This window comes from Merops nubicus, unplaced genomic scaffold (assembly GCF_000691845.1).
Source record: "Merops nubicus isolate BGI_N331 unplaced genomic scaffold, ASM69184v1 scaffold51640, whole genome shotgun sequence".
Taxonomy (NCBI): domain Eukaryota; kingdom Metazoa; phylum Chordata; class Aves; order Coraciiformes; family Meropidae; genus Merops; species Merops nubicus.
In genome coordinates this window covers 11859-39251 of record NW_008585872.1, presented here as the reverse complement: position 1 = coordinate 39251, position 27393 = coordinate 11859, and the positions used below count along the sequence as shown (strand labels likewise).

Here is a 27393-nt window from a genome sequence, read left to right as displayed (position 1 = left end):
TTTTATCAGTTGTATGTGAGTTTTTTTATAACTAGGAGGGGTCTCTGTATATACAGCTTTGTTAAGTAAATGAAAGCAAGTCAGTAATGATTTTTATGCTGTTGTAAAATAACCGTCTGCTAAATTGTTATGGATTCCTTGTTTCCCTGCTAAGAACAACCACTTTTTATGGCTTTCTTCTTCTCCCTTAAACACTGCACTTCTCTCTAGAAGAGAGGAGAGGTTTGTAACATGTGTTATCTGTTGAAACTCTTCCCTGGTTCCTCAGCCGAAAGAGGGCACGCTGTTTCTGCACGTCTGTGCTGTGGGGTGGTTGTATCACAGGACTGCGGGGCGGCGAGTGAGCATCTCCTGCCAGCTCCAAGTGAGGTGTTGGAGGAGAGCTGGAGGTGGCCTCGGTGCCAGGCCACGCTGAGCAAAAGTTGAGGGGCTCTTTCCTGTTTTCATTGTACAGCCGTTATGGGAATAATTTGGGCACTGACAAAACAGTTTTTGAAAATGAGACTCTTTCAGATAAAGGATTGATACATTGAACATCTCTCTAATACATATAAAACGTGGCTGGGAATGAAGGAAGCGAAACATCCGTTGTTATTTTCTTTGGCTAATTTGGCTGATTGCATAACTGCTAGAACTAGCTAGACGAGTTGTAGGTCTAAATATTTTGATGTGCTTTTAAGAGGAGGCAGGACCTTTTTTCAAGATACTTTTTGTTAGCATTATGTGAAATTAATGTGAAGTGGTTTTGGAAGTGAGGCTAGCTTCATTGCGATTGTAGCAGTTAACGACATATGTTAACTTGTGCTCTAATGTAGGTAGGCAACTGGCATCAAGAATCCACAACAGATCTGAATTTTTAACAATGAAGCTGTATGGTTTTTTTCTTTGGTTCTAAGGGTAGGGATCTCTGCTTTTAAAGCATGCCTTATGGTAATGAATTTTCTTTAATGGTAAAACATACACAAGTATACAATACAATGACGGGATTGAGGTCCCTAGGTGACCATCTATCTATTAAAGTTTAGTTATTCCAAGTGCTCGGGAGCTGTGGCATCATGTGCAGTTCCCTGCTGGCAAAGCGGTCATGTTTTGGGAGGTGACAGGGGCAGCCTGGCAGCATTACATTCCACTTTCAGCTTTGCCAGTTGAAACTCCTAGTTATGTTCCTGCTTGATGCAGCATCCAGTGGGTGGTTTGTTAAACATTTGGCAGTGCTGCTTTTTTTCTAGTACATTGCAGCTCTCCCAATGACTATTTTTTTGAGCCCTTCTTTATTGTAAGAAGGAAATGTATCTTCTCCCTACGTTTTGTTTTTTTTTTTTTTGACATCCTTTTAAAAGCAATAAACAGCTATTTCCTGTTAATCATAACACTAATACTGAAAAAGAAACTAAATAGCCTCATAAATTGAGATACAAGATTAATTTCAGTTTTAAAGATGACATTTTGGAAGAGAGGTTGTACTATGCAACAGAGAGAGGTCTCATAAAGCTGGGGAGAAATCAGAGATACTTGAATAGGTAGCTGTTTCTTTAGCTCTTGCTGTATTTTGTGAGGTATTGCTGTAACAAGTTAAAGCATTTTTCTAGACATCCTTTCCATCTCTTTCCAAACAGAGCATGCCACCAGGGATTTTTGCCAAGAATGTGGTTTTGCTCAATGCACAGAGTTGTCTGCCAGCCCTTCCAGTGCTATGCTGTGGGGAAGAGGGATGTGGCAGTACTCCTGTGCAGATTGGTGGGAATCTTGCATGTATTACCAAATTGATCACCTGTTGCTACTCCTGATGGATATTAGAAGATTATAAACACATTTCTTGACACATTCTATCAGGTAATAGTAAATACTACAAACTACTAATTTAGAAGTTGTCTGTTACCCTATGTCAGCAAAGCTTAGGCTTTTTTCCTTTGAAATCAGTGTACGCTCGCCTTCCATTTGTGAACAGCTTTTATTTCAGTTTTTGTTTCCATTTCAGGCTGGACAAACACTGCACAGCTATGGAGAATGAACCAAGCACAACAACATGTTCTGCACCTGCGACGACCGTCACCACCAGCTCCACTTCCCGCACACAGCTACCACAGATTTCTGTCTACAGTGGCTCCGACAGGCACGCTGTCCAGGTACTGGGCTAGAGGTTCTGTCCTGTCCAGTGCTCTCAAACACAGGCACTGAACAGTGCTTTACACAAGATTAACTTTCCATTCTTAACTGCTCTCTGCTTTCTCAATATCTTGACTTGCTGGTTTTCAGAAGATACTGTCTACCAAAGGGTATTGGATCACTTAATTGTAGTGCAGGGTACAGGCCTGCCTCCCAAATAAGTGGGAAGTTTGGTTTACTTGCCATTTGCTAAGGATATGGATTATTAACATAATACTTTACAAAATAACAGACAATGAAGCTGCTTGTTTGACTGGCCTTGACTACAGGGGTCCAGAGGTACCTGTATGTGTCTAACTGCTGCTTTGGATCCTGCCCGCTCTTGCTGTTCTTTCAATTAGGTCTCCTTGAACTCTGTGTCTATTCTGTTTGGTTTGATAATTAAGTCTTTCACATACTATCATGATCTTTGAAAAAGTGAAACATTCTGTAGGGTTTGTTGAGAAGAACCAAAGAGGTTTGGATGTTGTTTTGAGTGATGTTGTATTGTCAGGCTTTCCTTGAAAACGGGAATATATTTATGTTGACTGTATTCTGTGATTTGGTTGAGAACAGTGGTGGAGCACGTTCCGTGTTACATAATTGGTGTGAAAAGAATTCATTTTGCTTTATTTCCTTGTAAAGGTAAACTTCAGCATCATGTCAGCATAGCGTGTACTTTGTAATTGTAATTAATTACCTACTGATTCATCACAGGTTATTCAGCAGGCCTTGCATCGTCCTCCTAGCTCAGCTGCTCAGTACCTCCAGCAGATGTATGCAGCCCAACAGCAGCATCTAATGCTGCAGACTGCTGCTTTGCAGCAGCAGCACTTAAGCAGTACCCAATTTCAGAGTCTGGCAACTGTACCACAGGTGAGAGCGAAGATGGCTGAAAAAGAATGGTGTACTACTTTCTAGAGTAGGACTACAGTCCTAGAGCATTGTCAAACATCGTAACAGCTTAAGTGCCTGAGCTTAATGCCTCACAATGATTCACTGTTATATTTTAATGAGTTTGTTATTTTAAATTGTACCCTCCTCTAAAAACTTTGGAGGACTTTGTCCAGTGTTATAGATGCTCCCATAGGCGACCATTCCATGCTTAATTGCATTACATTATAATGCATCATGTAACTCATCAGACAATAACAAAATAAATATTAAAAATGGACTATTACAGTCTTCATCCCATGATTTTCTGTAGAAGTCATGGAGGAAAGCAATGGAAGGCAACATATCTTAGTAAAATCAAAGAAAAATAATGAACATCTGGTATCTTAGTGTGTGTTGCCATGCATCTGGCTGCATTATAAATAATGACAAAATTCAGTTTTAACTCTGAGTGTGGAAATGTAGGAAGTAAATGACATTTCACTTCTGAAGCACAGCTTTTAACATTAGTGACCACCAGAGGAGGCCCATTTTGAGAAATCAAGCAGTGGCAAGACTTCCTTTGACCTCAGTTGACCTTGGATTGCAGAGATAGGTGGTTGTTAATGATTTTACAGATGGAAATGCTAAAATGGAATTAAAGGCTTCAGGGCTGTAGCTGTTTGTTGTCAGACTTGGGACTGACTCTTCTGTGCTCCTGGCTTTTTCTTCTATACCTTTTCCATCAGAACGTGGTAATACATTGACTTGTCATTTTGTCGTGGTAGATTTGTGCGTGCATATCCAGTTACAGAGACAGAGCCAGGAAACACAGATCAGGAAAGGCTGAGAAATTTTGGGATGCAGTCTGTTAATATAGAAACCTAAATCTCTGTCCCTGTATTCATCTGAAGACCTGGAATAGCCTGTGGTTATAGACACTAGAAGTGCATACATATATTATCATTCCAGGGGATGAGGGTGTTTGTTACAGCATTTATAAAGTTTGTTTTATTCTTAGAGGATTCTAATCATAATAAAAATTATGTGAGTTTTAATAATGTCAGTTTTAAATGACACCACATTTTAAGTTCTGAGCACCATAGGCAGTAAGCCAATCAGTTGGCAGCTCTGTGAGCAGCTTGGTAGCCTTTACCTCTGGGAGTTTTTCATTCAAGTCTCGATCTGCAAGAATCTGAGTGCCTGAAATTGGGTAGGAATTCAAGGCATTTCGCACCTTGCAGATAGCATTCCATAGTGCGGAGGGCACTTTGCTGAAAACTTATTCCACTGAGTAAAGCATTTTTACTATTAATTCAGAGAAAAGGTAATGGAAGAGAGCGATGTTTCTGGTGGTTTATGCAATAATATGAACATCACTTAAACACTTTTTGGTTTCAATATTTGATACATATTCTTGCTATTTAGGCAAGCCTGTCAGGTGGGAGGCAATGTACTTCCCCCACTGGGAGTGTCACTCAGCAGTCAAGCATGTCGCAGACCTCGGTAGGTAACTGAACCAAGCCCTCCATCCATTTTCAACCTCTCTTAGTTACTATATAACCACTCAGAAAAACAGAAAATATTTCACTGTATTAATTTGTCTGGTTAAAGTCGATGTTACCCAAACAGTAAATAGAAGTGTGAGGACTCTGTTGTAAGTGTTGGATGCAATTCCAGTATACACCAGTGACTTTGATGTGTGCTGCCAGCCACTGCCCTTGCTGGCCAGTTTTTGGAGGCTTCTCCTGTTCCAGCCTGTCCTTGGTGCTCTGAGGGGCACCTGCTCACTCCACAGGCACTAGTGACTGCTGCAGGAGTTGCTCCCTGAGCTTTCATCTCTTTCATGATTTCTTACTGGGTTTTTCATGCTAGTTTCTGTATTCAGGGCACTATTGTAGGTTAAAGTCATAATTGTATCAGTGGTGGAAGAGCTCCAAATCTAAAGAATCCAGGTCGATGCCCACATAAATGTATGAAACTCATTAAATGTTTATAGCATTCATTCTTTTATTGATTATCATCTTTTATCATACATACTTTGAATTATTTTATCCATATTCTGGGCAGGTGCTCAGGTTTCAGTTATTAGCAGCTCAGTGTTGAGTTCATGCTGTATTTCTTTAAGCGGCATCCTCAGACATGTAATTTGCACAGTCCTTTTTGTACAGTTCTATGGTTTTCTTCAGTAGGACTTTGTTAGTCTTCCAGACATCCTGCTTATTAATCATGCCTTCGAGCTGTTCATGACTGCAGTGCATAGCTTCAGTGATTTAACTGTATATTTTTTTTAAGCTCTCATAGCATTGCTTTGGCTTACAGTTCGTAGAAGTAAAATAATTGATTCCTTAAATTTAGGATGGGAAGTCTTTAAAGATGTCTGACATTAAACTAACAGACTAATTGGGCTGGGATTTTTCAAGGACATCTTTTGAGTCAGTGATGAAAAAGAGCTGGGCACTTAACTCTGTTAGACCTGCTAGAAGAAAAGAAAAAGAACCAAAGCAAAACCACAATAGCTTTTGACTGAAAAGATGCTAAAAGAGCAATTGTTGAGGAGCATTTAATGTGAAATTGTATAAAGCTTTGATCTCCAGTCATTTTTAAATGTGCATAGGTAGAATGAGGAATCAGAGCTCAAATATGGTGGCAAAAAGAAGTGTTCTGATCAGGTTGCATAGTAAGTGTGACAGAAGATATCAGTCCAGTCAGGTAACATAAACATTTAAAGGTGCTTAAATATTAACATTCAGGTATTTTTCTTAAAACATTTCAAGTTCATGCTACATATTCTTTAAATGTGTATTTCTGTGAGATATTTTTCAGACTTTGTAATATCATTGTTTATGCTTGTAATACTTATTTACTGCAAAGCAATTGGTTGCAGTTTAAGAATGAAAATGTACAGTCTGGCCAGAATCCAACTTTGTGATGATTGGCTCCATTTTTTCATATTTTTGATATTTTTACAGTTCAGAGATTTCAACTTCCCCTGCCATTTTTGTCAAAGGCTTTCTGGCTTTAGACCCTAGGATGAATGAATTTCCATGACAGAAGCAATATTTTTGTTTCCTTAGATTAACCTCTCCACCTCTCCTACACCTGCACAGATAATAAGCCGTTCACAGACCTCCAACACCACCAGCAGCAGTATCACCCAACAGACTATGTTGCTGGGGAGCACCTCGCCAACCCTGAGTGCAAGCCAGGCTCAAATGTATCTACGAGCTCAAATGGTGAGTTTTCATTGCAGCTCTTAAGCTTGGGTTTGGTCTCTCCCTGTCATCCCCACCCCCACAAAAAAAAACCAAAACCAAAATACAACAACACACACCGTAACCATTTCAGGTGTTGTTTCTTTAATTTGTCAATATTTTTCTGTAGCTTCAGATAGCATTGAGAATTTAGTCACTAATTTAGGACATGTGTCTTCTGTAAGAGTGTAAACATCAGAAGTAAAAGGATTGTTCTAGTTTTGTTCTCTGGTGAAATTTGCTCAAGTGGTTTTAGCCTGGTCACACTACAATTATTAAAATGATCAAACACGGGAAAAATAGAAAGAGTACCTGCCTTTTCTGGCTCTGTAGAAGAGCATACTGGGGTCTGTCTATACTCAAGGTACATTGTTTTCCAATGTGCTGGTAATGTTCTAGAGTTCTGACTCTTGATTAAAATTTTCTATATTTAACCAAGACTGTTCTTTGCATTAGTGTCTCTAGTACTTAAGTTAGATACATAGCTTTCAAGCTCTTTGGATCCATATGAAACTCGTTACACTCTTGCAATTTTTGGTCAATATGTCAGTTCTGTTTCAAAAGAAAAATCTTTTTAGTGATTTATTAATTTTGTTTTTTAATCGTAATACTTTCTCTAGTGAGTTTCGTATGAATTGAACCTTACTATCTGTGTGGGGTTTGATAGAAATTACTGAAGTTGTACCTGAATGCTCAGGTACCAATCAATACTGGGTAAGAGCTGACAACTGTTAAAGCCTGGGTGAGTTAATGGCCAGAGCTTTGTAGTGTTATGTTTAACTGCATGAAGTAGGAAGAATTGCTGTTACACTACACTGAGATTCGGAGCTAAAGGTTTGTGACTGCAGTGGTATATGAAATCAGATGCAGGCATGAGTTCTTGCAGGAATTTACTGAAAAGGTAGTAGAATTTGAAGATAAGGATTTAAAGATCAAGTGCTTGTTTATCCATTTGCCAGTGAAAGGATTTCTGGAGTCTCTGGTTTGTAAGCAAAGCTAGATGCTGAGGACACCTAGGACTATTTAACAGGACAGGAATTACAAATTAATTTCATGTCACTGCCTTTCAATATGTGTTAACAGCTTAGTAGCTGGAGCATTATGAGAATGACATTGCTGGGTTTTGTGGTAGCAATTTCTCTCAGTGATTCAGATGGTTGATGCAGTTTTCCTCTTCACTTACACTAGACTCTGCATTGTCAAATACCATGCTTATTTGTATAACTCCTTTACACCTTCATTTCAAGAGAGAAACTTATCCTATTCATTTCTATTTAGAATGGCAAGATCATTTTGCTAGCCTCAGTTTGAACTTCCTTCAGTCTTTCAGTGTTTCTAGCTAACTTATTAAAAGTTGTCTTTTTCTTCATCACCAAGACCTTTCGCTTTCTGTAAAAAGGTCAACTCTTACCTGTAGGTAGCTTGTGTAACGGCTTCACCAGCAGATTAGTTCAATTCCAGATAAAACCCTTCATGTTTTCTTCTTAGAAAACCTTGCAGTCGAGAAATCTTTAAAAATATGGAAGACGAACTAATAGTCTCTCTTCAGAGCCTTCCATAAGCTTGTGTTTGCTATATTGTCTGTGAATGACAGTTAAGGATGCTGATACTCTGCAGTTAGTAATGTCAGATTGGTTGTATGATACCTGTTCTCACTATGAAACTTAATTAGCATAGCTAAAGCTCATATAACAACTCTGCTTGTTAGCTAACATTTTAGCAGTTTGGATGATCTAAGTTCTCATTCTTTCTTATGGTAGATACTGGACTCCTCTTCTTAACCTTCTTGCCTTTTTTTCACTCATTTGTAATAGTGGAGGGAAAGTCCTCTTTGAAATGTTTGTATGAAAGGTGATGATAGGTGTGTGTGTATGTATATGAAAGATTTTTTCAGTATATAGAACAAATATTTTATATTTATTTTACGTTACTATCTTTTGGATTTACTTAAACTACTATGATAAACTGTGTTTTGAATACATTAAAAGTAAAAAGGTAAATCTTAGAAGCTGTACGTCACTATGTGCAAGTTATGTATTTCTCTTTAAAATATTGAATTTCTTTCATACATTTTCAAAAATCCAGTCTGTTACCAGATAACTTTTTCTTGCTTAACAGCTTATTTTTACTCCTGCGACCACTGTGGCTGCTGTCCAGTCTGACATTCCTGTTGTCTCATCATCATCTTCATCTTCCTCTCAGTCTGCAGCTACTCAGGTGAGCTTGTGTGAATTTACTGAAGGTATGTGCAGTAGAGTAAGCCAAAACTGAAAAGTAATGAAACATTGTGCTTAACTTTACTTGCTTATAAAATCTACTGATGGATACTGGTTATGTACAACTTCAGTGTCTCCTGTTTGCCATAATCACATGGTTAGAGGTGATCATGTTGTATGTAAAGTTTGGATCCTGTATATGACATTTTAGGTCTCCATAATTAGCTCTCATCTTTATTACTTTGAATAACTTCATGTTATCAGCTAAACTTGTGCCACCTTTTCACTCCTCAGCATGCTTATCATCTGGAAAAATACACATCACTGTACAGATAGCCACAGAACGTATTAGTCACCATATTCCACTGTGACAAGTGAACATTTGTCTGAGAAATTTATGCTCTCATGAGAGATCTTCTATCTTAGCAGTTTCTTTAAAAGCCTTTCATGAACAGACCTTGTTTAAAAGCTTTTTAGAAATCCTAGTAAATTATACCAGTTCTCTGAACTTATGTTTGTTGACACTTTCAGAAGATTCTAATAGCTTTGAAGACCTTAAAGATGTGCTGCTATTCTGACATAATGGTAAATCATTGAAGCTTGCCTTCCTTTTGCTTTTCCAGTAGGAATGTGAGGCGGGCAGAGCTCGCTGGAATCCAACAGTGTATTTATGCAGGATGCTGTTGAGCAAGCTCACAATGTTACATTCATCAGTCAAGCCTTCAATAAAAGGGGCTGGTCCTTCAGCCTTGGAGTTATCATGCCTCATTATGCTTTATCACAACTGCTTCTCTTTCCTCTTCATTGTGCATATCATGTTTGAAGGTGCAGAGGTGTTACTGGAGAGGCTAGCAGCTCTTTCTGTGTTTGTATCTTTGGCAGTCAAGGTAGTTATGTCAGTAAACCCTGTCGCTTGACAGTCATGATTGTTTTGTACCTCAGGGTTTTAGATGGTTATTTTGGACAAGGCTACCTGTATGTGCAACCTCCTGAGACACCGTTGCAGAGGGACAGTAGGAGTTCACCCCAGACTATAGAGCATTGCTCAGTCAGAGGAGCTGCTGTAATGACCCTGCCAAACTTGGGCCGTTCCTTTCCTCTCCATGTTCAGTGTTGCCCTGTTGCGAGGTGTCATTAACCTTGGTTCTCTGGGAGTCTCTATAGCAGCAATGACATTGTAAAGATCCAGTGATGCAATGGAGAAGCATTAGCGCTGGTTCACTCTGGTTTTATTACCTTGTGATAAATACTTCCTTGCAGTATCAGTCAGCTAGGTTTAGAGAAATCAGAATCATAGAATCATTTAGGTTGGAGAAGACCTTTAAGATCAAGTCCCGCCATTAACCTAATTCTACCAAGTCCACTGCTGAACTGTGTCCCTCAGCACCACATCTACACAACTTCCAAACATGTCCAGGGGTGGTGATTCAACCACTGCCCTGGGCAGCCTGTTTCAGTGAGAGAAACGACACTTTCAGTGAAGAAATTGTTCTAATATCCAACCTAAACCTCCCCTGGTGCAACTTGAGGCTATTTCCTCTTGCCCTATCTCTTGTTACTTTTGAGAAGAGACTGACCCCCTCCTCTCTACAGCCTCCTTTTGGGTAGTTGTAGAAAGTGACACGGTATTCCCTGAGCCTGCTTTGCTCTGGGCTCAACAACCCCAGGTCCCAAGCAAATCTGAGCAAGGAGGCAATTTCAGTTAATAAGAAAAAAAATTGACTGCTATATATATAGATGTGTGTTTTACACTTAGCCAAGCTGTTTGTGAAGGTACAGTATGCTGTCACAGTATCATCTTCCATGTGGAAGTAGCAGGGAAACTCTGAAGTTCATCAGTGATTAGCATTGTCTCAGTGGCACATCTAACATGGCCTGTTAGCTGAACTGACACTCCTCTCCTACTTCCTCTTCTTCCCTTCTGCTTTCATATTACTTCCTTTTCATATGTGCCCCCCTCATGTACACCCTGGTTATCTCAGGTTAGTTGCCTTCTCTGTCTAGGTGTGCTGGAGGTTGATTTATACTTGCAGAGCTTGGGTTGCACTGGGCACCTCACATTTGCTTATAAGGAAACAAACACTCTTGTCTTCAGAACAGGATTTGAATGCATCCTGTGGTAACACACTGAACAGGGAGAAGTAAAATGTAAACTAGCTGTTCATTACACAAGTACTCGCTGTTGAATGAGGAAAGGACTGCGTAACCAAAAGCATGGATGGTGATGATAATTAGTCATTGTTTTACTTACAGTATGATGTAAGTTAGTGCTACAGCGGTAGTCTTTATCCTTGAAAATAAAATTTGAGCTCAGTAGGCAGGATTGGAAAGCTGGGATCATTATGTGCAGAATCTGGCTGTGACATAACAGACATTAGTGAGAATAATCACTGACTGATTTACATTTCAGAAGGCAAAGCTTTTGTTTCGTGTGACACTGGAGGTGTCATGATGAAAAGGTACCTTAATATCACTATGGAAATAAAAAGCTCAGGTTTGTTAGACACAGATAACATACAGCAGATTCTGGTCCCGTGGGAGTACCCAGGGCTCTGATTTGTGTTCATCTCTGGAGGCATACTTGCAGACCACTGCAATTCTGCAGTGTCTATATAAAACATAAAATTGCATTTGCTTAAGATGCTTTGTGTCCTTCACTTTGAAGCCAAAATAAAAGAGAAAATCAAGATTTAAATCAAGTTAATGTAATGAACAGCTTCTATTTCTTATAAAAGCTCAATAAGAAAAAATACTTTCTTCTGTTTTCTGTTTCATTGGAGTAAAAGTTCCCTATTCTTCTCTAGATTTTCTGACCTAAGATACTTCAATATGCAGATTTTTCATTTCTTTCCTGTTTTGATCACACGGGATGAGCAGCTTTACACAGTGCTAGTCTTTTTCATTTTTTGCCTGGATGCTTGTCATAGATACTGATGTGATTATGTTTTTCATATTTTGCTCATTTCCCAGGTTCAGAACTTGACGTTGCGCAGTCAGAAGCTGGGTGTGTTGTCAGGTTCACAGAATGGCCCACCAAAGAGCAGCAGTCAAACTCAGGCGTTGTCTCTGTGCCCCAGTAAACCTGTGACCAGTTCCAAAGGCAGCCAACCAGACCCCTCAGAAAGCAATAGGAAAGGCGAGAGCCCAACTCCAGAGTGTCGGAGTACGCCGGTCACACGGACATCAAGCATACATCACTTAATAACACCAGGTGGGATGAAAATGGAGCTGTAAGGAAGTTATTTAATTCAAGTTAATTTGTGTGTTATGGTTCTGTTGGAGTCTGATGCTCTCTGACTGGGTTCGTTTAGATTATTCCCCACAAATAGAGTTTAATGTTTAATAATAAATTTACTTATTGGTGTGGGTTATCACACAGGATTTTGATTTACTGGAGAGATACAGCAATGTTCTTAAATCACAGCACAGGCACAGGAAAGGAGTTGCAATGTAATACACAGCTGAGTCATGGTACAAACAGGAGTCTCATTGCCCGTCTCTGTATGCTCATTGTCAGGACATGTCATTCCCAGTCTCTGCAAAGTAATACATGAGCTGAGAGCACCTCAGGGTTCTTACACTGATCAAAATCTGTTTTGTTGATGTTTTTTTGTGTGGGTTTTTTTTTTCTGTCTTGTCTGTGTCATCAGAATATTCTTGATATCGAGTACTTTTTTAAATCCATAGTCCCAGAATCTTGACATAAATCAAAATAAGCCTGCAATTGGTTAGATAGACGTTTACATTGCATGCAACATCTTTGCATTTTAGCTTCCTTACTTTGATTAAGGGTATCTTACTCATAATAAGGAAGTCTGGATTCTGTGGAATCTAGCTTGGCTTAATGGCAGCTTTTAGGGAAGGAATAAGACTGTGAGGCAGATGTTCTTGAGGTATTGAGCCCTAATGCTCTTAGAACTCCTGTGAGCAAAAGAAACTGCCATCTTCACTAGCAGCATAAGTAATAAAGACAACATAAATTCATTGTTTCTTGAGTGGAAAAGACAAGAAGAGTCTTGTGTGTGGAGGAAGATGTGTGCATGTGCTGGAAGGAATTACTAGTGAGTCACTGGTTCACTTAGTGTGATACCTCTGAAAGATGTGCTGGTTTTAGATTTATGCTTTTCAGTTGTTTGTTCAAGTTCAGGCAAATACTTTGAAAGGTTTTAATTCATACTGAACTCTTGAAATTTTGTTTAGTCTCTTACATGTATTACCTAAACCTTAACATAGCAGTTATTAACACATCCTGCTGATTGTGATGTGCCTTGCTCTTCCATTCCTTTCTATTTCAAAGAAAAGGTTAAATCCATTTAAAGCTATATGAAATTCTTAAAATGGAGAAGCCTAGGTCAGCAATAATCCTAGAACTAGCTAAAAAAGCGAAGTTTAGATACTTTTATATAGAAAGTACATATATGCATATATATATATATATATATATGTAAAAAGCATGACTGCGTTCCTTATTCGTTGCTGCTTTTTGCTCTGGAAATTGATATATTACCCCAAGAAATTGTTCTTGTGTACTACATGCTATCAAAGAAGATATTTCTGAACATTGATACAAAGGGTTGAAAAAGTTGTGCTGGTCTTACTTTAAAGAATTAACTTTGTTTCTTTTAATATTTTTATGGTGTTCTGTGATCTAAAATACTAATTGTCACTTTTTTCCCCCACCTTCACAGCTTCATATTCTTCACTCCAACCTCATTCTCTAGTAAAACATCAGCAGATCCCACTTCATTCACCACCTCCCAAGATTTCCCATCATCAGCTGATACTGCAACAGCAGCAGCAAGTCCAGCCAATTGCACTCCAGACTCCTTCGGGCCAGGAGCCCCCTCCGTCACAGCACTGTCTGCCACTCCCAAGCCATGGTCTTCCTCCAGCTCCCAGCAGTGTCCAGTCTCATTGCTCACCCATTCATATCCATCCTCCACCTCTAACACTGTCTCCTACTCCATCCCAGTCGGCACAGCAGTCAGTAGTGGTATCCCCTCCACCTTCTCACTCCCCTAGTCAATCACCCACAATAATAATTCACCCTCAAGCACTTATTCAATCGCAGGCAAACTCTCTCGTGCCAGCAGCTCTTCAGCCAGAACAAACTGCTCCTCAGCAAACTAGCACCAATCCAGTCCGACCAGTTGCACAGCCACTTAATCTTCCATCGCATCTTCCTCTTCCCTCTTCCCCCGCCGTACACATAGGGTCAGTAGATCAGCCGAGCTTAGTGTCCCCCGGCCAACAGATCGTGTCCTCGACACCACACCAGCAGTACTCGGCCTTGCAGTCCACACCTCTCCCCCTTGCAGCTCCTCCTCAGCTCTCCACGGCTTCAACCCAGATTCAGCCAGTGCCATTGCAGTCTGTGCAGTCTTTACAAGTGCAGCCTGAAATTCTGTCTCAGGGCCAGGTTTTGGTTCAAAACACTTTGGTTTCTGAGGAAGAACTTCCTGCTGCAGAAGCTTTGGTCCAGCTGCCATTTCAGACTCTCCCACCACCACAGACTGTTGCAGTGAATCTTCAGGTGCAGCCATCAGTACCGATTGAAACTCCAGTGGTGAGTGGTGATGTTGCAGTCCTTTACTCTTGATCTGTGGCTTCTCTAAAGAGCTGTAAATCTGGCCTGTTGGATTCAGAGGGAGATAAACCAGGGGCTAGACAGAGGACCAGAAGAAACATATTCCTAGCAGAAATGAGTTTTAAGAGAACAACAGACATTTTCCTCTGATTTTTTCTTTTTGTAATGGATCATCTGTCAAGAAGATCGACCAAGAGTCATGAAAGTGCAAATTTTGGACCTAAAATCTTATCTCTTAACGAAATTGCACCATATCTGAAGTTTGGAAAGCGAGTAAATGTGTGTCAGCACTTAGGTCAAAATGCATTTTGATAAATATACCATGTAGACTATAAGCTTTTACCTCTTAATATTGATACAAGTATAACATAGGCCACAGGAATTTTGAGTAGGAGAATCATCTCTGTACTAAATGTGAAGGCTTTGAGCAGATTATCTGAAACTCTATTATCCTATTAATGTTGTACGAACATTGAAAAGATCCTCTGCATAAAAGAATTTTTGATGTTATCTTGGTGTTCCCCATTACTGCTGCTTTAGTTCAGTGTTAGTCTCGGACATCTGCAGCTTGTAACTGAGGGTTTCAGCTTCACTCACACTGGGCTAAAATAACGCACAGTGAAATATCAATGAAATAAAACGATATGCAAATAATGCTGACATTTAAAATAGTATTTACGAGGCTTTAGTGGTAACATGCTAATGAGCTTAACATGAGCAAAAGAACCAACAGCTTTTGCAGGCTACCAACGGGTTAAGGAAGAAGGTGCTCTTTATTTTTAGTTTATATTAATAGAATAATGGTAATCTCAAGTCTCTGATATTTCTGGTAGAAATTGAGCAAAAGAGTAGATGCCAGGTTTGCTTTTGATAAGGTGGTGTTTTACATCCTAATCTGCTAAATGGGCTGTCAGTAATTCATGTAAATCCACCTTAACAGTTTTGAGAATACCTTATAATCTCTTACAACCACGATAGTCTTGGGGGGTACTCTTCTGAAATACTTGGTTTGATTACATTGCTAGATAGAGAACAATTTCCAGATTTGTCGTGATGTTGTAAAGCTTGTATTTTGCAGAAGCATTTAAATAGCTGCAAATGTGTATGTAAATAAAAAAGGGGTAAACTATAAAGATATGATGCTTAAAAACATCAAGTTCTCTGGTCTGTTTGGTAGGAGAACTCTTTATATTTTGCTATTTATAACAAAATACTTTAGTTTTGCTTTCATAGATGTGATGTCCCCAGAGTTCATTGTTTTGTATGAAGTTTGGAAACTAGTAATTTAGTATGAGATAAGCATATTTAACACTTTAACTGGTAATTTGTTTTAAAAACTCTATTTATGCAACTCTTTTAAGGTATTAAGATAGAATGGAAATCTCTCTAAAGCAGTAGTTTGTTGGATGCAGATTTACCAAGTGGAGAACGTATGTGAGGAAGAGATGCCTGAGGAATCAGACTGTGTCCACATGGCTAGAACACCTACACCACCCACTTTGTCTCCTCCAGCCATAACCTTGGGGAATGGAGAGACACTTCATTCAGAAGATCCTTTGTCAGGTGAGAAGAAATGCCAAATTAAAGTAGCTGTCCTGCTGGAAGCTTCTACTAGTCATTGATGTTTAATCAATAGCTTGATAGATAACTTGGTCAGCAATTGGAAGCTGCTCTCAGAACAGCTGATTACCCTGTATGGTTCATTTGGACACTTTTTTTTTTTTATATTGCATAGAAAGGAGCTGTTCTAATGCAGAAGCTACCAATGAAAACTTTTCTTCTTCAGGGAATTGTAACGTACGTGTGCCTGTATTTTCCTGCAGAGTAATGTTATTTCCCCAGTGTGCTAAAGATACAAATGTATACCCTATAGCTACTGCTGTGTGTGTATATATATATATATATATGCTATACATAAAACTGGCTGCTTAGTGGCTTGATGTTGTATATGCTTGTGACCCTACAGGTTAGTGAGGCTCAAAAAACCCCTGGAAATAAATTCTCTCTTTAGAAATGCCTCAGCTGCTCGGTCTTGGGAATCCAATATTTGAAAATACTGGTTTCTGCATTTGACTTATTTGTGTAGGTAATTCATGGACAACTATGCTTATAGATAGTAGGTACTGAGTAGAGGAAAACATTTACATGAGAACTTGTTCATTTGTGGAATAATCTGTCAAAAACCATCTTGTTTTTGAAGATAAAATCTGTAACCATAGGGAAGGGCCAGTGTTGCAGGATAGTAGGTGTGTTTATAACCTCTTATTTCTAGAATTCTGAGCCAACGGTCGGACAAAAGTGCTAAAAACATAACATGGTTGTTTTTTTCAGAGCACGGGGGACTGCCTTCAGTGACATCGTCAGTCAGTGCCTCAGTGATTAAATCTCCATCTGATCCTTCTCACGCCTCTATCCCACCACCACCTCTGTTGCTTCCAGCAGCGACAACACGGAGCAGCAGCACGTCAATGCCCACTAGCATCCCTAGCCTGGAGAACAAGCCTCCCCAGGCGATCGTCAAGCCGCAGATCCTGACCCATGTCATTGAAGGCTTCGTGATTCAGGAGGGCTTAGAGCCGTTCCCTGTACGTATAAGAGTTGCTATGATTTTTTTTACCACTAGCTTTTGAAACAAACTTTAAGGATGATATTTGTGGCTAGTAGCTATATAGAACTTTAATCATTTTTTATGTTGGTTTTGACCTTTTTTCCACTCATTGGTAACCTCTTTCTTTTAGTATTCAGTAGGCTTTGTATACTCTTTGTATTGTCTTACATATAGGATCAGAATTCACACTCCTGTTTGGCTTGCCAGTATCACCAGATGGCAAGGTGCTGAATGAACACAGGCACACTGTGTTCTGAATGAACACAGAGAGAGAGAGGCTGTAGATGGACAAAACTACACAGTGATTTTAGGCTACCATTTGCAATAACTTTGGTTTACATTTGTCTGTCTCCTAGATACCTCAATTTAAGTGATAATTTAATTTAAACCTCTGAGATGAGTACATGTTAAAATTCTAGTGTTAAGTTTTTGTTGTTTAAAGCACTGATAAGTCCCTCATTGAGCTTGGTGTGATTAGTTCTGTCTCTGGTAACTGTTACTGTTGACAATTTTAAATCCACAAATGGACAGTTTAAAACCTACGAGCCTGCCTTATCAGCTAATTTAATGTGGCTCTCATTTCCCCATTCCTCCATTTCTCCAGATATAACGTGTTTCTTCCTTTCTTAATTGTGACTGCAAACTCTGCAGAGCAGGAGTGTGTCTTAGTATTTGTTTGATAAATGGTATTTAGAGCTTTGGCACTGCGTATTGATAATTCACTGATACAGGTTAGAAACTGTGATTCCTGTCTCAGTTACAGCTGCTACGTGGCAAATGCTGTTTTCAATTGCTCATTGTTTAGTTAATCACTGTTGCTTTGCTTTTATTGCAATAGGTAAGCCGTTCATCTTTGCTGGTAGAACAGCCTGCAGAAAAGAGGTTGCTAGTGGAGGGTCAAATCATGAGTGTTGTGTGTGTTGAATCAGATTTGCAGAATACAAAACATGCAGACAACTCTTCGGACACAGAAATAGAGGATATGATTGGAGAAGGTTTGTAGTTTTTGTTTAAATACCCTTTTTTCTTTCCCCTTCAGTTCTGTATGTGTTACAGAATCCCATCCCATCCCCTTGGTACTTCTTAATCTGTCTTCAGTCTTTATGCTACCTCTAATAGAAGCTATTTTCAAATGTTTTACTGGCTACACCTCATAACAGCAGTTGCTGCAGGTGCACACAAGAAACTATGCACTTGTCCTGCTTACAGTGCAGTGGTCTCCAGCACAACTCCTGAGCTAAACTGAGTTCCCCGTGCAGTATATGACCTAATCATCATCATGGATTTTTTAGAACTTGGCAATCAACTATTTTGGATGCATTACAGCACTGTTACTGTTCAAGCCCAAATGTAGGTAACCTCATGAGTGTTACGAAATGGAAATCAAACCATGGCCTGGCCCAGAAATCCAAGTTATTTTTTAACTCATATTTTTGTATAAGTTCATCCAAGATTTGGAAGTCCAGAATTTTTTGACCACCTCCAGATTTTTCTCTTCCACAGCTTGAGCGATTGCACAGAAGGTGGTTTTGGTGATCTCTTTAAATTTAGCTTCATGCAACTCCTAGTTTCATTCTCTTAAAATGGTTCTTTTCCCTCTTTCCTGTCAAAACTGTTGAGGAACAAATACAGTGCCTGCTGCTGTCACAGGTCTGCGTCGTGGAAGTGAGTGGAAGAAGCGAGGACAGCGTGTCCTGAGGAGCAGCAAGTGTCACCATCACCAAAGCTGTGCTTCAGCTCCTTCCTGCTCCAGGCATTGTGAATTGTCACTTCACTGGAGCAGGAATTTTCAAGATAGCAACACTCATGGCAGTTCCTTAGGCACTGTGGTTTCTGCCTCAGTGGTTGGTACTGAAGTGCAATAAGGAATTTGGCTGCATCTGTTAAGTATCTTGGCCAACAAATTAGCTCAAAATTCAGTCTGTTAGATTCTGATACATCATTTTTTTACCTCAATAATTTATATGCATGACTGCTTATAAATGTATGGGTCACACCCAAGTCAAGCATTGTGGACAAGATAAAAAGCTTGTTTTAGAAAGCATTCTGAATCCAAGAGGAGTATTTCTTGCTAGTGAAGTCAGGTGAACATGGTTGGAATTTTTGCTTAAGCCTTATTTACTGCTGAGGCAATATATATCTCTGCTTAAAATTAAAAGTATATTTTGACTTGAGCCACCGGTGTTTGGAAGGAGCTGGTTTAGCTTGGAAGCACATCACTGAAAGGAAATTTTGATGGCTTGCAGTCTTCCTACAAGATATACCATCTGTGCAAAAAAAGTCGGAAACTGGAAACAGTGCCTGAAAATGAAATATAAAACAGGATTTCCTGATTTGTGGCTGATTATATGATTACGTAAATTAGTAGTATATGTCAGAATAGTCCAGAGCTCTTCTTCATTTTGTAGTAATGGCCTAGTGTAGGCAGTGACAGGTATTTGAAGTGCTTTGCTTTGTAACTGCAACTTTCTTTTGATTCTGTTGTAAAGTTGTCTACATAGAAAAATGAATCATTTTTACAATTTTCAAATTTATTACATAAATAATACATCACTGAGTCTATGATTCTATGATTATGTAATAAATTTTAATAATATTCTACTGGAAGTTTTCTTAACCTTTGTTTCATTTAATTTAACAGTGCTGTTAATGTTTTTTGGTACCATGTCCCAGGGAGGGCTTCCATTTAGCCTAGTTGTTTGTGAGGGAAGTCCAGTGATATAAAAGCATCAAGCACAAGAAGCTTTTTAAAAAAACAAGCAAACAAAACAGCAAACAGAAAAGTCATCTGGTAAATTGTATGACTGACATTTTTTTATTTTACATCTCAATGGAGTTATACTACTTTTCTACACACAAAATGAGACTTGGAAATCTCTTAGCTTATAACTATGTTTAGTAAATTGCTGTTAAAGAAACTTCTTGATCGAGTACAACTATTTTTTTCATACCTTGTTTCACCCAGTATAGTTCAAACAAAAGAAACATTTTGCTGTCTGTTATATTTTTGAGTATTTGAAGCTCTGTTTGCAGTAGTTGTTTTGACCTTAATTTGTTACAATAGATCTTAATTTAGTTTTCTTTTCCGTAGCATTCCCTAAGAACTTTTAAGTATTAATACTGTTGTTTCTCAGATTTCAAATACTCGTCTGTTATTTTACAGTTATTCAAACATTTCTGGTTTTGTTCTTAGTTATTGTTCCTGACAACTGGTGTTAGGTTTGTGTACACAATTTGCACCTACTCATTAGATGAGCTAGTAGGAAACATCCAGCACTGAGACATGCCCACATATGCAGGAGTTGAGCAAAGGAGAATTTCTGATACCAATCCAAGGTATGATTGCGTGTATGGTAGAATCACCACACAGGCAAAAGAAAAGGCTCTTGGCATTAATTTTCACTCAGTCTGCTGTCATTTTTTTGCACATAGCATGACCTGGATGCGGAGTGAGGTTTCTTTGTTTTTTTTTTTTTTTTTGGAGAGTAATTTATTTGAAGTACGCATCTCTGGTATTTAACTTTAGTTGCAAGGTTGGTCAAATTTGGTATGCTTAAAATTTTCATTTTTTACGTCTTGTGTGATACCAATTTACCAAGTTGGAGACTTGCAACATGGTAACGTCCAGTCTGACGCTGCTGGAGGATTTGTTGGCTTTAATTATGTCTTTGGGTCCCAATACATCAGATACGTTGTTCAAATACCTTTCTCAGTATTTTCATCTTTGCTACTCTAGTGCTTTTTTGTTACTTTGTCAAATACAATAGAATTAGGAAGCAGCTCAGTGAGTTAACACTGTGGTAACAGACTATTACAAATTCATAATTAAAATCTTTCAATTAAACTTTGATACTTACATTTGCGTTAGCTGGCATCAGAGCTTAACAAGGAGTTTAGAACAAAAATCTAATTTGCAAGTTTTGCTTATAATTATGTAAAATTAAAAGTACAGATGTAGAAGGGGAATAGGAAGAAGCAAAGTGTATGAAACAGTGACTCGGGTAAATTAGAAATGTGGCAGAAATATATATTTTAGTCCTGAGTTGTTGAGCCATGTGTTTTGTCCATGATAGCAGCCATGTGGTGTGCAGTTCTTTTCCTGAACCTAGATGACCACAAAATATTACATTTTGGTCCGTGGCAGTTTCACTGCTCACCATGTATTTCACAGATAGTGTGTGCGGATAAGGGGTGGTTTATTTTTCCATGCCAGAAGTCAAGCTGGTTTGTATATCCAGTGACATTATTATGAACTATGTACAAACCTTGCTCTACACATGAAATACACTTCCAACAGGAGAAGCGTAGACATTCAGCATGTGAGGTGTATGCTGCCTTCTTCCCTTGCCCTGACTTCTTTTGGGCTTTCCCACTTTTATTTTCACTGCTGCTTCTCTTGGTTAGTGTTCAGGGTTCTTCTAAAGAATCAAGAAAAGGGCCTCCTCATCTCACCAATAACATAAAGTTACTCTGTAACAATAGACAGTAGGTTGGTAGCTGCTATCATCCTTTTCTTATATGCAGCTTATCTTTTTAATAGATAATATTTTGTTTTACTTGGTTTCACAAGTCCCTTTGGTTGTAGTAGCTGCTTATTCAAAGAATGTATTTTAAAAGGTTAATGTGTTATGTCATTACAGGAAGACTTGAATTTAGACCATGGAATGCCTGCTTCTCTTAATGACCTCTTTATTAGCAATTAATGAGGACTGTAACACTCCTTAATTGTTTGCTGTGTTTGAGGGCATACTTGCTCATGGAGGGCTTGAAATTTAACAAAAAAACTGATTAAGTTCATTGAACAACTTAATTGAAGGTTCAGTAAGGTTCAGTTTGCTCAAAATCTTTTCCGTAGAGAGTAGAATCTATGACTTGCTTAGCTTTTGCATAATTTTTAGTTAAAGTATTTAATTAAATGTGTTAAATATTTGAAAATCTGTCTGAATAAGATGATAAATTTGAACATAATTCTGTGTCATTGAAACCAACTTCTTTATGTATCACTGTTTTTTAGAGGGACTGGATGAAATTGAGAATGATCTTCTGAAGTGTGAATTTTGTGGGAAAATGGGGTATTCTAATAAGTTTCTGCGGTCAAAAAGATTCTGCTCCACATCCTGTGCCAAAAGGTACTCTGTCTAGTTATTGGTTGTCTGGTTCATGGAATAGCATCTGAATAAACAGCAAAATATGCCTGCCTTTTACCCTAGTTTTCAGAGGCAGAGGATATGGGCACAAAGGACTATGGTAGCTAAGAATACATTTCAAGAAGATAGAAAGAGGGAAATTATGATAAAATTGCGGACCTCTTTCCAGAGGGTGCTGTCAATGCTCTTGGGCTTATGGGAAAGTGATGGGTGTCATGGAAGAGAAATCCATTGAGGGTTACTGAGTGTTCAGAACTTGGTGCAGAGGCCCACAAATCGTTTTTTATTTCTCATGTTCCTATTGTCTTGCCCTTGATGTTGGGTGATGTCAGAGAAAGAATGCTGGGCTAGGTGGGCTTTCTCTGTTTTGTGTGATGCTAGGGAGAAAAAACTGCTGAATTTACTTGGCATCATTGAAATGCTGCATAGACAAAAACATTCTTAAATGGTTTTGGTAACAGTGTAAACTCTTTATTTATATAACATACACGTAAATAATGGTTTCTAAAGCTTCTCCTTTCTTGAAAATAGTAAGTGATGCCATTTGTACATAATTAGCAGAGGAAAACAACTGGTTTCTGTTTCTCTTTGAGTTTAGTATGCTGCTTTTGGTTTGTTTTCATATTTGTTAAGAAGAATTCATAGTCAACATCTGAATATAAAATATTCCTTGTTACAGCTGGAATTGATATTTAATCCCAGATTTTAGAAATGAGGAATAGTTTCCCATTTCTAACCACTACTTACTTTTTTTTGTGTGTGTCAGTGCTTACGGACCACCTTTCTGTTACTTTTCTAATCCCGTGTGTGAGAAATTCCTATTTTAAGTAGTGGGAATGTGTATTTTTGATTTGGTACTTGTTGGGACAATACCAATGAAACAATCTTAAAGATTATTTGGCCCCTCAATCTTGATATGAGGAGTGATGGGGTTGGTTTTACCTTCATCCTTCTCTGACTGGGTGTTAGCTACGTAAAGAAAATGGAAACAAAAGATGTCACCTAAAAGCCTAAAGCTTTATTACATCTTAGAGAAGCGGGATTGTACTGTCTGGTAAAATGCTAAGGTGTTTCTGTCATGGAAAGTTTTTAAGAATGGGAAAGAGAAATCATCTCAGGGTGATCGAGATATATTGGATTTTGCATCAAGACAAGGGGGTTGAATCAGTGTCCTTTGATATTTCAGTCATGCCTGATGTTGTCTTTGATTAGGCAGCATTTGTGTAGCCAGCAGTGTAATTTTATGGTTACTTGCTTGAATGCAGTTCAAAACCCTTTTAGTGCATTATTGAATATCTCTTGCTCCTCTAGGCACAGCCTTAGCTGCACTAAGAAATTTGGGCTGTTCGCATCGGACAAGAGCAGCCGCTGGAATCGGAAATCAGACAGCCAAAGCCTTGGCCGGCGCGGGCGTCGGCCGAGCGGCCCTGATGGGGCGGCACGAGATCACTTCCTTCGACAGGTCTGTGGAACACTTGCTTAAAACTATGCCATGGTTTGGGGAATTACAAATAAAATATAATACTGTAGTGTGTTTGTACTGCATTTTCCAGCTTCCAATTACTTATCCATCTGCAGAAGAAGATACGGCTTCTCATGAAGATGCTGTTCCAACTGCTATGACCACCCGTCTGCGAAGACAGAGTGAAAGAGAGAGAGAGCGTGAACTTAGGGAGCTAAGGATCAGGAAAGTGCCAGAGAGTATGGACTTGTTACCAGTGGTGCAAGCTCACCCGTCAGTATGGACCGTTGATGAAGTTTGGGCCTTCATACATTCTTTGCCTGGTACGTGCAATAACATTTTCTGTTTATTTTTTTAACAGTAAAGCTCCTTGCTTTTTAGCATTGTTGTGATGAGGAGGTGGTGTGGTCACAGCACTAGTGTACTTGTCTGTTGTTGATAGAAACTGGAATGTGATTTCTTTCCTCTTGCTTGTTCCTTCAGCACAAATCCCATGTTGATAGAACTAGTTCCACTTCTGCTGTTGCACCCCAGCTGATGGAGATTAGAGCTGTTCCTCCCTTCAGTCTGACTTCTCTCAAGAGGTCAGTAGAGAGATCAGACACTTCCTCCCTTTTACACTTCTTTCTTCTTTTTCCTCCTTACTTACTGCTTATTCAGCAGAAGCATCAATAAACTTTCCTTTATACCACTGAAAAATTTGAAAAGCTTGTCATGTTATGGCATTAAAAAAAAGAATAAGCAAGCTTCTTCTATGAAGCTAAATTTTGTTTTGCACAGCTTCACTCAGCCACTGAAATGCAGAGACTTTCTGCATATAGACTTTGCAAATCAGTAGACACAGACTGCTCAGAAAAAAAAAAAAATTTTTTTCTCTGTTTACAAACCATTGTTTTAGCTTGATATTCACAGTTACCTTTCTGTCATCTTTAGGTGATTTGATATTTATGTATCATTTCCTAACTATTATAAGCTTTCAAGTTTCACTCCTCTCTCTTTCCCAGGGATGCCATTCTGTCTGATCAGATGCTGTAATTCTTCCAGGTAACAACGCAGGTCTCTGTAATAAGCAGTTATATGAGAATCTTTGTTACCATGTAACTCACATGTCAAAACATTGAGACTCCTGTTAAGTTTGTTCCTAATTTTCTGCTTTTTCTGGAATGCTAAACCATTTTTCTGTGTATCCAATTAGGTTAACAACCTGTAAGGAATGTATCTTCAGTTCTAAATCATACTGATGGATTATGACAGATAGTCTTTTATAATTAGGCAAGGAATTGAGTAAGGGATGTCTTAAATCAGCAAAAGTCACCCTTGAAGTACGTTTCTTCTGATAGCTTATATATTGTGGCTAAGTTACGTTATCTGCTTCTAGGAATCTGCACTGATCAAGTATGAAAACAAAAATATTATTCTTAAAATGTGGTTTCTGTTTTGAAACCATTACTTTTACAATATTTCAACCTCTGCTGGACCTGAGGATTTTTTGTATTCTACAAACAAGATAATCCTTGATTTTAAACTTTTTATTTCTCTGTCTCCAGTGAAAATTTGTTAAGCTTTCCCATTAAGACCTAGTTTCTCAAGTACTTGCTTTAAAAAAGGTTAATAGATATTTAAAATGATCTTCACAACCTACCAGTATTTTTATTGTTACACAGCTACATTCATGTTTTTTTTGGCAATTTTGAGCTTTATTCTGTTTTCAAGCCACAGTCTTTAAAAAATATTTTTTTTCATATGTTGTTGGAGTGGAATAACATAAAATAATATAACTGACTTTGATTCTGCTGTTTTGCAACATGTGCTTAGTGCAGTCCATGCAGACCATCTGCCATGTTGTAGGAGAATGGTGATTTGTCAGCTTTTCATAAACATTAGGGACATCTGCTTGGATTTAGAGCTTTCTGCACAGAGTTTGTAGCCAAGATCGAACTGCAGAGTCAAGTGTCCTTGCCAGGCTTTTCTGGAATTCTTTTTTAAAGAATGAAGGACACTTCTACTGTTACTTAATTTTTCTGAGGGTAAGAGACAGCAAGAGTTTAAGGCCCAGCAGAGCTGTTCTTCCTTTCTTTCTTAAGTTGCAAGATTAATGGTCTTTCATCCACTTCTCATCCTTTTTTTTAGCTAAGTTATTGTGCAGCAACCAATTGTGAAAGTGCTTAAGAATATCCAAATGTGTTTGGATGGGGGAACTAAAATGCATTCAACTCTCAAAATTTGCTTTTCCAAAATGGCTTTGAGAAAAGGTACTTTAGGACAAGTTGCATTGAACTGTTTTATATCTGCTTAAAGAAAAAAGCCTGCAACAAGAACCAGCTATCTATTTTCATAAGACAACTTTTGTTCATAAATGTGAAAACTTCTCTTGATCTCTCCAATTCTTTGTAAATGCTGTGGTCTGACAGTCACTATGTTCAGGCCTCAGGTCAGACACACAGTGATACCTTTCACAGAAATTATTAGTTTTTGGCTTAGGGATGTCTTGTCTGTTGTCAGCACGTAAATAAACTTCATGATGATGTTAGAGCTGTTGAACCATCCTGAAAATGGTCAGTTGTCTTAAGTGGCAAATTATTGTTGCATAAGGTCTGTTGAATCATTAAGAAGAAAATTCATGCTTTATTTTTTGTGAAAAACTAGTTCTTTCTAACCTTGAGTGTTAGAACCACTACACAGTAATAAAGTAGATGACTTAAACATCAGTACTTCCTTCCACATTTCCTTTCTTTGTCATTTACACGTTTGTAAATCCATCAGGAAATTAGACTATTCTATGCAGAATTTAAATCTGAACACACAGAGGACATGAAATAATTCTGATTATCCCATCTGTGTGAAAAAGTTCTCAGTATTTACATATCTCTGTAATAGTACACTTTGATAACAGGGGAAAATATAAAAATGCTAAAAAATAGGCTTAACTGAGAAATAATTGAAAGCAGGAATGAAAAGTGGAGCACAAATTAAAATGTCTGAGAGGCTCAGAGGCAGATGGAGAGACCACTGGATTGAGAACATAATATAAAAAACACACAAAAAAATGTGGCTATGGGGGAAGAAGCTTCAAATAAACAACTGACATTGAGTGTTCTTGCATTTTTAGAAGATGTTTGTCCATGTGACGAGCTGCCACGTGGCCAGGCTGAACTGACTTTTTCTGCTCAACAGATGCCCAGAACATCTTTGGAGGAGACTTTTGTTTCCACAGCGTTCTTCATTGGAAAGGGGCCCATAGTTACTGGGGACAGTCCAACCCGTGAAGTGTCCTTTCGCATGTTGTAGGCCTCAAGAACCTGAGACCATATTGTTTCACCCTCGGAAAAAGAGTTCATCATTCACAAAAAAACCCAACTACCTTACAGTTGCACTTGTGAAGTGAGTTACTGCTGTGTGCAGATGATTCACTCGGGTAACTTTTGATAAATGTTTTTTGAGAGACACTTGTGCTAAAGATCAGAATTCTGTTTAGTAACTCGGTGGTGGTAACGTACAGATGGAGTGAACAACTTTTGGAAATTGTAGCTATGTGCATTTTCTCACTGTACACAGCAGTAAAATGTGTATCTTTTTATTGCTGGAAAGAACCCACTTGAATTATGCTCTTGATTGCTATTTCAGTGGTAGTTTGCTGGTCTTTTCCAGTTGTGAGATCATGATGATTTTTTCTCTTAATGAAACAAGAAATCTTTTTTTCAGGACTTGAAGTTTCCGATGAGTCACTCTCCAATAATTAGTGTAATTAGAGGCTGTAGTAAAAATTACTTTCAGGCTACCTTGGAAATTCCTGTCGTAATACTGAACTCTTGCACATCTGTTAGGTTCTACACACTGAAGGGATGAGCACTGGAGATTGTTTAGCTGAAAAGCTCCAGCATGGACAGAGCCATTGCATCTAAGAAGGCAAATTTCTGAGCCAGTAATTCTTTTTCTTGCCTTGTAGGTTGTCAAGATATTGCAGATGAATTTAGAGCACAAGAAATTGATGGACAAGCTCTCCTCTTGCTGAAGGAGGATCACCTTATGAGTGCAATGAATATTAAGCTTGGACCTGCATTGAAAATCTGTGCACGTATCAATTCATTGAAAGAATCCTAG

At 38.5% G+C, this 27393-nt stretch overlaps 1 protein-coding gene across 1 annotated transcript; it reads left to right on the top strand.

Moving 5' to 3' along the window:
* The first annotated feature begins 2000 nt into the window (after positions 1-2000).
* PHC3 (polyhomeotic homolog 3 (Drosophila)) lies at positions 2001-27393 on the top strand. The gene is made up of 14 exons (XM_008948453.1): positions 2001-2126; positions 2863-3021; positions 4447-4524; positions 6096-6254; positions 8391-8489; positions 11459-11699; positions 13177-14054; positions 15488-15638; positions 16407-16660; positions 17522-17678; positions 21698-21824; positions 23154-23292; positions 23384-23615; positions 27239-27393. Exons 1-14 carry the CDS (start codon positions 2001-2003, stop codon positions 27391-27393), a joined length of 2955 nt encoding a protein of 984 aa, XP_008946701.1.